Source organism: Meles meles, chromosome 12 (assembly GCF_922984935.1).
Source record: "Meles meles chromosome 12, mMelMel3.1 paternal haplotype, whole genome shotgun sequence".
In the NCBI taxonomy this organism is placed as follows: Eukaryota; Metazoa; Chordata; class Mammalia; order Carnivora; family Mustelidae; genus Meles; species Meles meles.
This window is the reverse complement of record NC_060077.1, coordinates 25,145,563-25,158,990: the sequence shown is the minus strand read 5'-3', so window position 1 is coordinate 25,158,990 and position 13,428 is coordinate 25,145,563. Positions and strand designations below refer to the sequence as shown.

Genomic DNA, 13,428 nt, shown 5'->3' with positions numbered 1-13,428 from the left:
TCATCCTCCTAGTGCCCAGGCCTTTGGATTCAGTCCAGTTTTGTCCCAGGCCCCAGCTAGTTCAGGTTTTGGTGTGACACCTGGCCCAGAGTGTTTGTCTTCTAACTGGGCTCCTTGTTTCCAAACTCTTCCCATCCCCACCCCCAAACATTTCAAGTCATTCTGCATGGAGACCACTTTAAATCACCATGAGCACCATGGAAATCTGGGACCTTCCCTCTTAAATATCTTTCTGTGTGCCTGAATGCCTTAAATATTGGCTTTTCCAAACCTGAACTGAAGCGGGGGGTGGAGGAGAAGGAAGTGGATTTCAAAGTTAAATAACTAACTTTTCAAAGCACATAAAAAGGTCTCAGAATAGAGAGGTTAACCAATTGCTATTTATTTGCACACACCAAATTTAAGAGAATATCAGGCTGAATATAGGAAAGACTATTCGGACCACAAAGCTTATTAAATATGCAACCAGAAAATACTGAACTGTTGCAAAAGAAGGTCAAAAGCAAGGAATTACAAACAGGATCATGGCAAGTGAAAAGGATTCACTTATGGAAAATGTCCATTTGATTCAAAGGAAAACCAGACACTGAGGCAATGCAACAGAGGTCGTCAGTCACATCATCCACTGGCCAAAATTTAAGCCCACTGGCAAGTTCACAAAATGTTTTGAAATGGTATCTTACGGCAAATGCAAAAAAAAAAAAATAAAATAATGCCATAGACAAATGACTGAGTTAGAAAGTCTAAGTACAAAAAAAAAAAAAGAAAAGAAAGAAAGAAAGTCTAAGTACTTTACCAACGACTCGGTTTTAATCCCTGCAACAATCCCTTGCAGGAAGAATTATTATGCTCCCCACTTTACAGGTGAGGAAACAGGCATCTGAAGAGGATTAAGGAACCTGTCTAAGGTCATTGAGCTGGTTAGGGCAGAGCTAAGGATCAGGCTCCTGAGACCAATCTCTCCGGAGATGCTCATAACCTCTAGGCTGTGCTGCTTCAGAGTCCAGACAAGTAAACTGGAACTTGAGCTAAGACCTCTCCAACTGGGGCGTTCAGTCATTAAGCATCTGCCTTTGGCTCAGGTCATGATCTGAGGGTCCTGGGATCAAGCCCCGCCTCAGACTCCCTGCTCAGTGGAGAGCATGCTACTCCCTCTCCTACTCCCCCTGCTTTGTTCCCTCTCTCACTGTGTCTTTCTCTGTCAAATAAATAAATAAAAACCTTTAAAAAAAAAAAAAAGACCTCTCTAACTGACTTGAAAACTTCGTTGTGAGGTTCAAATAAGCACTGGTCATTAGTGAGATTCTCCCACTATCTCACAGTCCCTGTCCTCTTCTTTCTCTTTCAGAATAGACAGTGGCTCTGCAGGGACTTTAAGCAGGCTATGTACCCTGCTGGAGTCTCCAATTCCCACTCTGAAAATGAAGCCAATGACAAGACCTCCATCCTAAGTAGGTCTTGACCACTGCTATGTCCACACGGGTACTCAGTAAATATCTGTTGAGTGGATAAGTGAACGAGTCTCTGTTGTATCAAATGAGATAGTACATTTAAAGCATTTAGCATGGGGCCTGGCACACAGTAACTGTTACTCCCTAGCCCTTCCTCCTACAAAAGAGCAGACATGGGGGCCAGCAGATGGCAGCACCAGTCAGTGTATGTCTGGCTTCCTTCTACCTTCACCTGCACAACTACATCCAGCATTCACCTGACTGCCCATGTCCCATATCCACAGAGGCCATCTGTGGGCATGCAAAAACCCCATGGGAGAACACAGAGATAAGGCAGAAACAATCTTTCTTCCGAAATAAGAAAAAGGTTTCTCAGTACCCTCATATAGAGTCCCATTACTATATACAACTAGCATTGAAATGACCACCACTGCCCTCCAGAAGTCTGCATCCTAGAAGGGAAGCATTTGCCTAAATCTTCAAGTGTCTGGGTTGTAACATCTTACTGAAAATAACAGGGTCGTTCTTTCTGTTTTCCCCTTTCAAAGGTTTCTACTTTTTGTCCACTTGTATGTTAGAATGATCTGTAATGCTGGTGTTTAATCCAGTCATATTCCCACTTGGGTATGTGAAAACATTTGGGATGTCAACCAACAGAAGAAGGAGGCTTTGTTTCCAATATAAGATGGTATTAGACCTCTCACAACTCAATTTGGATAGATTTTTCATATTTGGCTCTTCTTACTGATAGATTGAATTATTAGAGTAAAATTCCAGCCTAGATAAGAAATAACATAACCGTTTAGCCTCCTGGCAAATTACGTTCAGCACCCACTTTCTCAAAATGACAAATATCAAATCTCTCAAGTGGAAAAATCCTCTGAAACAACAAGCCAACTGTGCAATGCAGCAAGTAGTGCAAGAAAGAGATTTATTCCCTATCTCTGCAGTAAAAAAGTCTGAACTTATTAGCATAAGGTAACATGATTCATATGTTAACTACCACTGGTTCTGAAATTGAATCCTTAGACCACCACCTACCGTTGACCTCAAAAAAGTCAAGAATTCATCAAATACCATCTCTCCTCTTTTTTTTTTCCAAATGCATCTGTCATCTCCTTGCATTAGTACCTTCCTCAGTTAATGTACAACATAAAAATAGCAAGAGAGAAAGACTGATAGTTTCTCAGAGCTCTATCCTCATAAATCAAACTACTGTTACTTTTTTTTTTTTAGATTTTATTTATTTGACAGAGAGAGATCACAAGTAGGCAGAGAGACAGGCAGAGAGAGAGAGGGGAAGCAGGCTCCCCGCTGAGCAGAGAGCAGATGCGGGGCTTCATCCCAGGACCCTGAGATCATGACCCTAGCCGAAGGCAGAGGCCTAACCCACTGAGCCACCCAGGTGTCCCTACTGTTACTTTTTTAACAGAATATTTGAACATACTCGTTTACAAACAGGTATTTACACTGAAAAGTCATGATATGCAACGGCTTGACAAATCACAACAGGGCAGTAACCATGGTGACCTGAGCTGCCTCCGACTTCAAGCCAACGATAGTTCCTTCTAGTTCTTACTTTCTGCCTGGCACTATGCATTCCATGAATCCTTATAAAACCTTGCAAGGCCAAATAAATAAATAAATATAACAAAACTTGGCAGGATCAGTATTACTAGTTCCATTTTACTGACATAGAAACTGAGGTCCAAACAGCTTAGGTATCTTATCCAAGCCAGAGTAGGTTAGCTGGAATTCAAGCCCAGGCCTATTTTATTTCAAAGCCTATACACTTTCCACTATTGCTTTGCTACTCAAAGGGTGGTCCCTGAATCAGCAGCCCTGGCATCATTTGAGAATGTGTTAGAAATGCAGAATTCTCAATCCTACTATACAAGTACAAAGTCGGAATTCTCATTTTATCAAGATCCCAGGTCATTTACTGGCACATTTAAGTTTGACAGACTCTAAGCTATACCATTCTGCCTCTCTGAATATCACTACTCTTACGTTCTTCTATAGATTAGTGGTTCTCAACACAGTGGCAGGGAGAGGGGGAGAAGGAAGGGTACTCCCCCCCCCCCCGCCACCGCCAGAAGGGACATTTTTGGTTATCTCAACTGGGAGGGTGGGGAGGTGCTACTGGCATCTAGCGGTGCTTCTAAACATCCTACAGGGCACAGGACAGCTGCTGCCCTGACAAAGAATTATTCAGCCAAAATGTCAATAGTGTCAAGGTTGAGAAGCCCTGCGATAGCTGGTAATATTGTACATTCTCTTTGGGTCTGGGGTCTGTTTAAAAAAAAAAGAAGAGATTTTCATGGTAGAATTGTGGCTGAAGAATTCTCATACAAAATCCCCTTCCCTAACAGTCAGTCTCTCATAATCTCTCACAACATTTTCCAAACAGAAACTTAGATCAGGGGGGCACCTGGCTGGCTCAGTTGGTAAAGCATGTGACTCTTGATCTCAAGGTTGTGAGTTCAAGTCCCACAATGGGTATAGAGATTACATACATACATACATACATACATACATACATAAGATAGATCAGAGATCAGCAAACTATGGCTCACAACACAAACCTAATTTGCCATCTATTATTGTACCATCTGAGAGCTGAGAGTAATTTTTCCATCTTTAAATGTGAAATTTACTTATTTATTTATTTATTTATTTTTAAGATTTTATTACTTTATTTAAGAGAGAGAGAGCACAAGCAGGGGAAGAGCCAGAGGGAGAGGAAGAAGCAGGTTCTCCGCTGAGCAGGGAGCCGATGCGGGGCTCAATCCCAGGACCCCAGGATCATGACCTGAGCCGAAGGCAGACACTTAATGACTGAGCCATTCAGGTGGCCCCTTAAATGTAAATTCTGAAACAACATTTCATCACTTGTGAAAATTATATGAAATTCAAATTTCAGTGTTCACAAATAGTTTTACTGGAACAAAGTCATGTCTTTTGTTCCCATTTTGTCAAAGGCCACATCTTCCTTAACACAGCCTGAGATAAAATTCATGTACCTTAAAAATTCACCTATTTAGGGGCGCCTGAGTGGCTCAGTGGGTTAAAGCCTCTGCCTTCGGCTCAGGTCATGATCCCAGCGTCCTGGGATCGAGCCCCACATCGGGCTCCCTGCTCAGCGGGGAGCCTGCTTCCCTCCTTCTCTCTCTGCCTGCCTCTCTGACTACTTGTGATCTCTGTCTGTCAAATAAATAAATAAAATCACCTATTTAAAGTGCACAGTTCAGGGAACCTGAGTGGCTCAGTCAGTTGGGTGGCAGCCTTTAGCTCAGGTCATGATCCCAGGGTTCTAGAATCAAGCCCCACATCGGGCTCCCTGCTCAGTAGGGAATCTGCTTCTCCCTCTCCCCCATTCACGTTCTCACTCACTCTGCTCTCTCTCTCGCTCTCACAAATAACCTTTTTTTAAAAATGCACAATCCAATGGTTTCTAGAATATTCACAGTGTTGTGAAACCATCACTCCTGTCAATTTTGGAATATATTCATCACTCCACAAAGAAACCTTGCATCCCCTGGCTATCACTCCTCTATCCCTGTGCCCTTTTCCCAGCTCTAAGCAACCACAAATCTACTTTCCATTTCCCTACATATCCCCACTCCAGACTTGCTGATGAATGAAATAATAGGTGCTCTTTTGTGATTGCTGCTTCCACTTAGCAATAATGTTTTCAAGGTTTATCCATTTGTAGCACGTATTTATTATTTCATTCCTTCTTAATTGCCAAATAATATTCCATTGTACTGATATACCACCTTTTGTTTACCCTTTCATTAGCTGATGGACATTTGGGTTGTTTCTACCTTTTGGCTCTTATAAATAATGTTGCTATAGATACCTGTGTACAAGTTTCTCTGTAGATACACATGAATTTCTCTTGAGTAGATACCTAGTAGTGGAATTGCTGGGTTAGATGGTAACTCTATATTTAACTGTTTGAGGGAATGGCCAGACTGTTTCTCAAAGTGGCTGCACTATTCTACATTCCCATCAGCAGTGTATAAGGGTTCCAATTTCCTCATATTCTCACCAACATTTATTATTATATGACTTTTTGATTCTAATCATCCTAGTGCTTGGCTCTTATTGTGGTAAAGTGGTATCTCATGGTGTTTTTTATTTTCATTTCCCTGATGACTAACGATGTTGAGCATTTTTCATGTGCTTATTGGCCATTTCTGTATCTTCCTCAAAGAAATGTCTATTTAGATCCTCTGCCCATTTTTTTAAAGTAAACTCTATGCCCACCATGGAGCTTGAACTCACAACCCTGATATCAAGAGTCATGTTCTACTGAAAAGCCAGTCAGGCACCCCTCCTTTGCCCACTTTCTAATTGAGTTATTTGCCTTCTTATTACTGAGCAATAAGAGTCCTTCATATATTTTAGATAGAAGACCCTCATGAGATACATGATTTCCTAATATTTCTTTTCAGTTCTTGATGGCATCCTTCAAAGCATAAAAGTTTTTAATCTTGATGAAGTCTACTACTTTTTTTTTTGTTACTCATGGTTTTGTTAGATCTAAGAATCTTATGCCAAATCCAAAGTCATGAAGATTTATCCCTGTTTTAACGGTATTATAGTTTTAGTTCTTATATTTACATCTATGATGCATTTTAAATTTTTGTATGTGGTATGAAACAAGGGTTCAACTTCATTGTTTTGCACATGGCTCACCAGTTGTCTCAGCACTGTTGGTAAGTCTATTCATTCCTCCATTGAACAGGCCTTGTCAAAAATCAGTTAACCGTAGATAAATGGATCTATTTCTGGACTCTCAGTTCTAGTCCATTGATCTATATGCCAGTACTATACTGTCTTGACAATGGTTGTAGTAAGTTTTGAAATAAGGAAGTATGAGTCTTCCTACTTTCCTCTTCTTTTACAAAATTGCTTTAGCTATTCTAGATCCCTTGCAATTCCATATAAATTTTAAAATCAGATTTTCAATTTCTCCAAAGAAATAAACTGGGATTCTGATAGGGATTATGCTGAATGAGTAGATCAGTTAGGGGAATACTGCCCCCTTAACAATGTTAAATCTTATGATCTATGAACAAGGGATACCTTTCCATTTCTTTAGGTCCTTTAATTTCTACCAACAATGTTTTAATAATTTCAGAGTATAAGTTTGACACTTCATTGGTTAAATTTGTGCCTACGTATTTTATGCTTTTTGATACTATTGTAAATAAAATTTTCATTTTCATATTGTTTGTTACAAGCATATAGAATTATAAGCGGTTTTCGTGTATTGCTCTTGTATCCCACCACCTTGCTTAACTCATTTATCAGTTCAAATAGTTTTATAGGAAAATCTCTATAGGGGATTTCTTAGAGTCTATATACGTGATCATGTTATCTCTGAATATATTTTTATTTTCTTCCTTTCCAATATGAATGTCTTTTATTTCATTTTCTTGCTTAAGTGTCCTGGCTAGAACCTCTAGCACACTGTTGAACAGAAGTGGCAAGATAGGGGCACCTGGGTAGCTCAGTCAGTTAAGCGGCTGCCTTTGGCTCAGGTCATGATCCCCGGTCCTCAGATGGAGCCCACATAGGGCTCCCTGCTCAGTGGAGAGCCTGCTTTTCCCTCTCCCTGCCACTCTGCCTACTTGTGTCCTCTATCTCTCTGTCAAATAAATAAATCTTTAAAAAAAAAAAAAGGTGACAAGATAGAGGCACCTGGGTGGCTCAGATGGCTAAGCGTCTGCCTTTAGTTCAGGTCATGATCTCAGGGTCCTGGAATCAAGTCCCACAGCAGGATACCTGCTCAGCAGGGAGTCTGCTTCTCCCTCTCCCTCTGTCTCTGTCTTTCCCCTTGCTCATTTCATGCTCTCTCAAATAAATAAAATCTTTTAAAAAGGGGGGGGCAAGATATCCTTGTCTTATTCCTATTCCTGATCTCACTATTAAGTATGATAGTTAGCTGTGGGTTCTTCAGATACTCTTTATCAGGTTGAGGAAGCTCCCTTCTGTTCCTATTTTGTTCAGTGTTTTTTTTTTTTTCATGAAATGCTGCTGGATTTTGTCAAGTGCTTTTTTGGCATGTATTGAAATGATCATGTGATTTTTTTTTTTTTATTCTACTGATATGATGTATTATGTTAATTGATTTTCAGCTATTAAACCAACCCTGAATTCCTGGAATAAATCTCACTTGGTTATGATGTATGATATATATATATGATATATATGTATATCATATAGATAGATAGACAGATATAGATAGATACATGCTGGATTCAGTTTGCTAATATTTTTGTTAAGAATTTTTGCTTCCAGGGGTGCCTGGATGGCTCAGTTAAAGCCTCTGCCTTCGACTCAGGTCATGATCCCAGGGTCCTGGAATCAAGCCCTGAGTTGGGCTCTCTGCTCGGCGGGGAGCCTGCTTCGGCCCCCCCTCTGCCTACTTGTAATCTCTGTCTGTCAAATAAATAAAATCTTGAAAAAAAAAAAAAGAATTTTTGCTTCCAGGAGTACCTGGGTGGCTCAGTTGGTTAAGCAGCTGCCTTCAGCTCAGGTAGAGATCCCGGGGTCCTGGGATTGAGTCCTGTGGTCCTGTGTTGGGGCTCCCTGCTCAGCAGGGAGTCTGCTTCTCCCTATGCCCCACCACCACCCAGATCATGCTCTTTCTCTCTTGCTCTCTATAAAATAGATAAAATTTTAAAAAATAAGAATTTTTGCTTCCATATATTTTTTAAGTAATCTACACCCAACATGGGGCTGTAACTCACAACTCCAACATCCAAGACATGACCTACTGAGACCCAATTTGGTTTCCATATTCATAAGAGATCTTAGTCTCTAGTTTTCTTGTGATTGTTTTGTTGGGTTTTGGTATCAGGGTAATGCCAACCTCATAAAGTAAGTTGGGAAATAGTCCCTGCTCTCCTATTCTTTTGAAAGAGCATGTGAAGAACTGGTATTAATTATTCTTGAAATGTTTGGTAGAATTCAGTAATAAAGCCATTTGGGCCTTTAGTACATACAGTCTGGACATTTCTTTGTGGGTATTGTTATTACCAATTTAATCTCTTCACTGGTTATAGGTCTGTTCAGATTGCCTGTTTTTTTCTTGAGTAAATTTTGGTAGTTGGTGTCTTTCCAGGAATTTGTCCATCTCATTTAAGTTATCTAATTATTTGGAGTACAGTTGTCATTTTACTTTTGTTTTCTATGTGTTTCACGTTTTTGTTTCTCCATTCCTCCTTTACTACTTGTTTTTACATTAGGTGAATATTTTCTAATGAAGCATTTATATTTATTTAGTGATTTCTTCATCATAGCTTTTAAGTGTTTTGGGGGAATTTTTTAGTGGTTGCTCCAGGGTTTACCAGATAATCTTATCAGCTTGAGATTTATACTAGCTTAATTCCAGTGATATATATCATATATATCTATATATATAGATCCTATATCTATATATACCTATATATCCTTTCACTTTCCACCTTTTTTATAGACTACTTATATTTGTATACTAAAATTTTTTATATATATATAGGAACATATATATTGAATTGAATATATATATATATGTATATACATATATCTATTAAAATTACAAACCCAACAATACATTGTTGTTATTACTTTACCATCAGTGGTCATTTCCTTAGCCCATTACAGCTTTGCTTCCATCTACCTCCTTTGTGCTGTTATTGGAAAGTGCACTACACATATATTACATTTGTATGTTATAGGCCCAACGGTACATTATATACATTATTTTATACAATTGCTCTTTAAGTCAATTAAAAGAAGAGAAAAATATTAATTTCTACTGTCTTTTGTCATTATATAATTACTTTTCCCAGTGCTCTTTTTTTTTTCCCATGTAAATTTGATTACTGTCTGAGGCTACTTGCTTTCAGCCTAAAGAACTTCCTTTAATATTTCTTGTAAAGCAGGTCTTTGAACAACATCTACAATTTGCATTTACCTGGGAAAGTCTTTATTTCACCTTCATATTTGAAATAGCCATTTTGAAATATTATAGGATTCTTAGTTGACAAGTTTTTTTCTTTGAGCACTTTGAATATGTTATACTATAGCCTCTGGTCTCCACAGTTTCTGCAGAGAAGACAGCTGTTAATCTTACTGGGGTTTCCTTGTATAAGTCCTTTTTCCCTTGTTGCTTTCAAGATTTTCTCCTTGTCTTTGACTTTCCGCATTTTCCCTTTTTCTTTCTTTCTTTTTTTTTTTTTAAAGATTTTATTTATTTATTTGACAGACAGATAGAGATCACAAGTAGGCAGAGAGGCAGGCAAAGAGAGAGGAGGAAGCAGGCTCCCTGCTGAGCAGAGAGCCGGATGCGGGGCTTGATCCAAGGACCCTGAGATCATAACCTGAGCTGAAGGCAGAGGCTTTAACCCACTAAGCCACCCAGGTGCCCTGACATTTTCCCTTTTTCTATTTGTGGATCTCTTTGTGTTTATCCTCCTTGGAGTCTACTGAGCTTCCTGAATGTCTATGCTACTGTTTGTCAACAAATTTAGAAAGTGTCAGCTACTGTTTTTTAAAATATTTTTTCTCTCTTCTCTCCTGGTATTCCCATATATATGTGCACTTAATGATTTCCCACATTTTTCTGAGGCTCTGTACATTTTTCTTCATTGTTTTTTTCTTTCTGTTTTTCAGCTTGTATCATTTCTATCATTCTATCTTCAAGCAGGCTAATTCTTTCATCTGCCTGTTTGAATCTACTCTGAGCCCCTCTAATGAATTTTTAACTTCAGTTACGGTGCTTTACAACTCCAGAATTTTCATTTGGTTCTTTTCTGTAATTCCTATCTCTTTACTTGATCTTCTCTACTTGATGTGAAAATGTCACACCTTCCTTCTTTTATCATGCTTTCCTTTAGTGCTGAGAACGTATTTATAATGGTTATTTGAAATCTTTTCTGCTAAATCTGACATCTGGTCGCTGTCATGGCAATTTCTACTGCTAGTCTGTTTGCATCTTCTGGGTCATACTTCCCTACTTTTTTGCATGTCTCACAATTTTTTTGCAGGAAACTGGGCATTTTAAGTAATATATCATCTAAATAATATAGATACTGTACTGGTTCTCCCTACCCCAGCCCCAGGGCTTTTTATTGTTCTTTGCCTATTTAGTGATGGCTGGAATGTTTTAGTGAAATCTATTTCATTCACACAGTGTTAAGGCCATGATGTTGTTGTTCCTCAAAGACACACAAATTTGTTTATGGCTACAGTCATCCTGGAGTGACAGTGGTTTCAGCAGAGCACTTTCTCTTCCCCTGATCACATCTAGCTGTTAAAACTCCTTTAATCGTGTCTTACTGTTCTATTATTTTCAACCAGACCCTGGGGCATAACTTGATCTACAAAATAATCCAATCAAAGGTGACTCTTTTGAGGGAACAGTTTATTCAATCCCATGAGGGATCTCCCCCAGCCCATCTTAATCTTTGACTCTCTCCTGCAAAGTAGTGGGTCTACAGTCCAGGCTGTATCTTCATTAAATCCATAATCTCCTCCCAACTCCCCTTCACCAAATCATCCAGTTTTTTGTTTTTGTTGTTTTTAAGATTTAATATATTTGACAGAGAAAGAGACAGAGAGAGAGGGAACACAAGTAGGGGAGTGGGAGACGGAGAAGGTGGCTTCCCGCCCAGTGGAGAGCCAGATGTAGAGCTCAATCCCAGGACCTGGGATCATGACCAGAGCTGAAGGCAGACACTTAACAACTGAGCCACCCAGGTGCCCCCCAAATCCTCCAGTTTTTAAGAATTCCCTTAGGCACAAACTTCTCCACATTTTGTTGCAAATGAAGTAACTGTCTTTGGGAAGAGAGCAGGAGCCACAGGTTTTAAAGCCTTCTTCTCCCTCTAGGTAAAATCTGAGTCCTTGATGGAAGGGGTGGGATGGCACACAACAGCCTGAGATTTTCTCAGTTTGCCTCCTCTGGCATGGAACCACCATTATGCAAGCTGGGTCTGGGATAAGAGCAACTGGGGAGCCCCAGTAGTCATTTGCCATGCTCAAGGCACAGCTCCCATTCTGTGAGTAGGAGCTGGATAGAAGAAGGAAGACTCATATTTCAACTACACACACCTGGGACTGTCTCAGAAACAAGTAGGCTTGAGCAGGATAAGAAACACTGAAGTATTGCTCCTCCTGGGAAGAAAGTGGTCTGACGGGGAGCTAGGGGAAGAGGGAGCCCTGTGTTCTGGGCTGCAGCAGTCTGGAATGGAATCTCCACCTTGCTTGCTGGAAATGGGGAGAGAGGTAGCAGCCTTGGTTCAAATACTATAGACTCTCGCCTTTTTCTTAGCAAATTTTCGGATTTTCTTGAACAGATGTTTATTCATTTGATGAATGTTTGCCCTTAGGGCCATTTCCAGATGTTTTAAATTGTTGAGTTTTTTTAAGTAATTTTCACCAGTCTTACAGATGAGCAAGATCAATGACACCCCTTACACTATCATGATGGAAATGAATCCTAAGCTGCTTTTGTGCTATAATAGCTGAGCTGAAGATCTAAGTGGTTGTAACAGAGATCCCATGGCCTGCAAAGCTTACTACGTGGCCCTTTACAGAAAAAGTCTGTGAACCCCTGACTTAGGTCACTACTGTCAATGCTGCTGTTTCACAGACCACACTTTGGACTAGCAAGGACTTAAATTACTTGAGAGACACTACTTTTGACTAAAAGCTTGACTTAAAATCCCACTTTGCCACTTACTAGATGATATATGGTTTGGGATACCTACCTCATTGGGTAGTTGTGAGAATTAAATGTAGGAGCATCTGACACTTAGAATATATTCAACAAATAGTAACTGTTATCATCATAATGTAAACTGCATCAAAAGTATTAGTCATCAACTGTTTCCTTTAAAGCTTTTGGAAAAGGGAAAGAAGTACAGACTTTTCAATATACAAGATGCAACTTTTAATGCCTGGGGCACATAATAATATCTAATGAAGTAAAAAATAAATAAAAAGCCCACGGAGCTGGAACTTAAGCCTGACACTGAAAACCAGAATTCGCCACCACGGATGCTTTTCCAGCCTCTTGCAGCAACAATGAATGAAAACCTTCAGGAAGTGCTTCCAAACCCAAAAGCCCTATGAAAAATGACCAGCAATTATCTTTAACGTGAGGATTTGGGCCTAGATGGCTCCTTCCGGTTCTGGTCACCTCTGTCTATGCTCAGAGACGATATAAGCTGAATCCCTCAAGCTTCCACCTTGACTGTCACCGCGGCAGGGGCGCCCCAGTTGGTGCCCGACCCAAGACAGGGCCCGGCGAGCGGGGATTCCGCCGGATTCCGCCAGGCTCCCCCTTGCCGCAGCCCGTCGGGGCTGCCAGCCGGTTACCTCGCAATTGAACTCCATCTCGGCGTCCATGGTGACGATCCGCACGGTGAACGTCTTGGGTTGCTTCCTCTTGAGCGAGCTGAAGCTCATACGGGAGGCGATGGCCCCGGCCATGGCGCGGGGCTCAGACCCGGGACCCTCGCGCCCCGAGGCCTGCGCTCTGGACCTGTTAGCCCCCCTGGAGGAGACGCACAGGCCTCAGGGCCACCATGGTAGCCAACTGGCCGGCCTGGGAGCTGTCTGGTCGGCAAGGGCCCCCAGCGGCCAGCATGGGCCGTGAGGACCCTGCCCCGGGAGCGTAAAGGGGAGTTGGGGGGCGGGCCCTTACGGCCACGGGGACGAAACACGAGCCAGAACCGACGGGGTGGGCTCGGCCCGGCGCTCAGGGACTCGGGCCCGGGACGCTGGGGTCGCCCCGGGACGGGGCCCCTAGACGGCAGCAGCCCAGTCCCCGCGCGCCTCTCAGCGGCCGGTGGAGGTCTCGGGGCCGCGCTGCGGCCAGGCGCGCACGTGCGCGCGTGGCTGTCACCGTCTCCGCTCCGCGCGCCCGCAGGAAGCGTCCCCTCCCCACAGACCCCGGCCTGCTCCCCGCCCCGCC

General features: G+C 41.5%; 1 protein-coding gene across 4 annotated transcripts in view; it reads right to left on the bottom strand.

The window, feature by feature from the left end:
• NF2 (NF2, moesin-ezrin-radixin like (MERLIN) tumor suppressor) overlaps positions 1-13,428 on the bottom strand; it is a 79,672-nt gene extending 66,244 nt beyond the window's left edge. For all 4 annotated transcript variants that reach the window (XM_046024738.1, XM_046024737.1, XM_046024739.1 and 1 more), the window contains exon 1: positions 12,831-13,428. In XM_046024738.1, the coding sequence (XP_045880694.1) occupies positions 12,831-12,944 (114 nt within the window). In that variant the 5' untranslated portion in view covers positions 12,945-13,428. The remainder of the gene's footprint in view (positions 1-12,830) is intronic.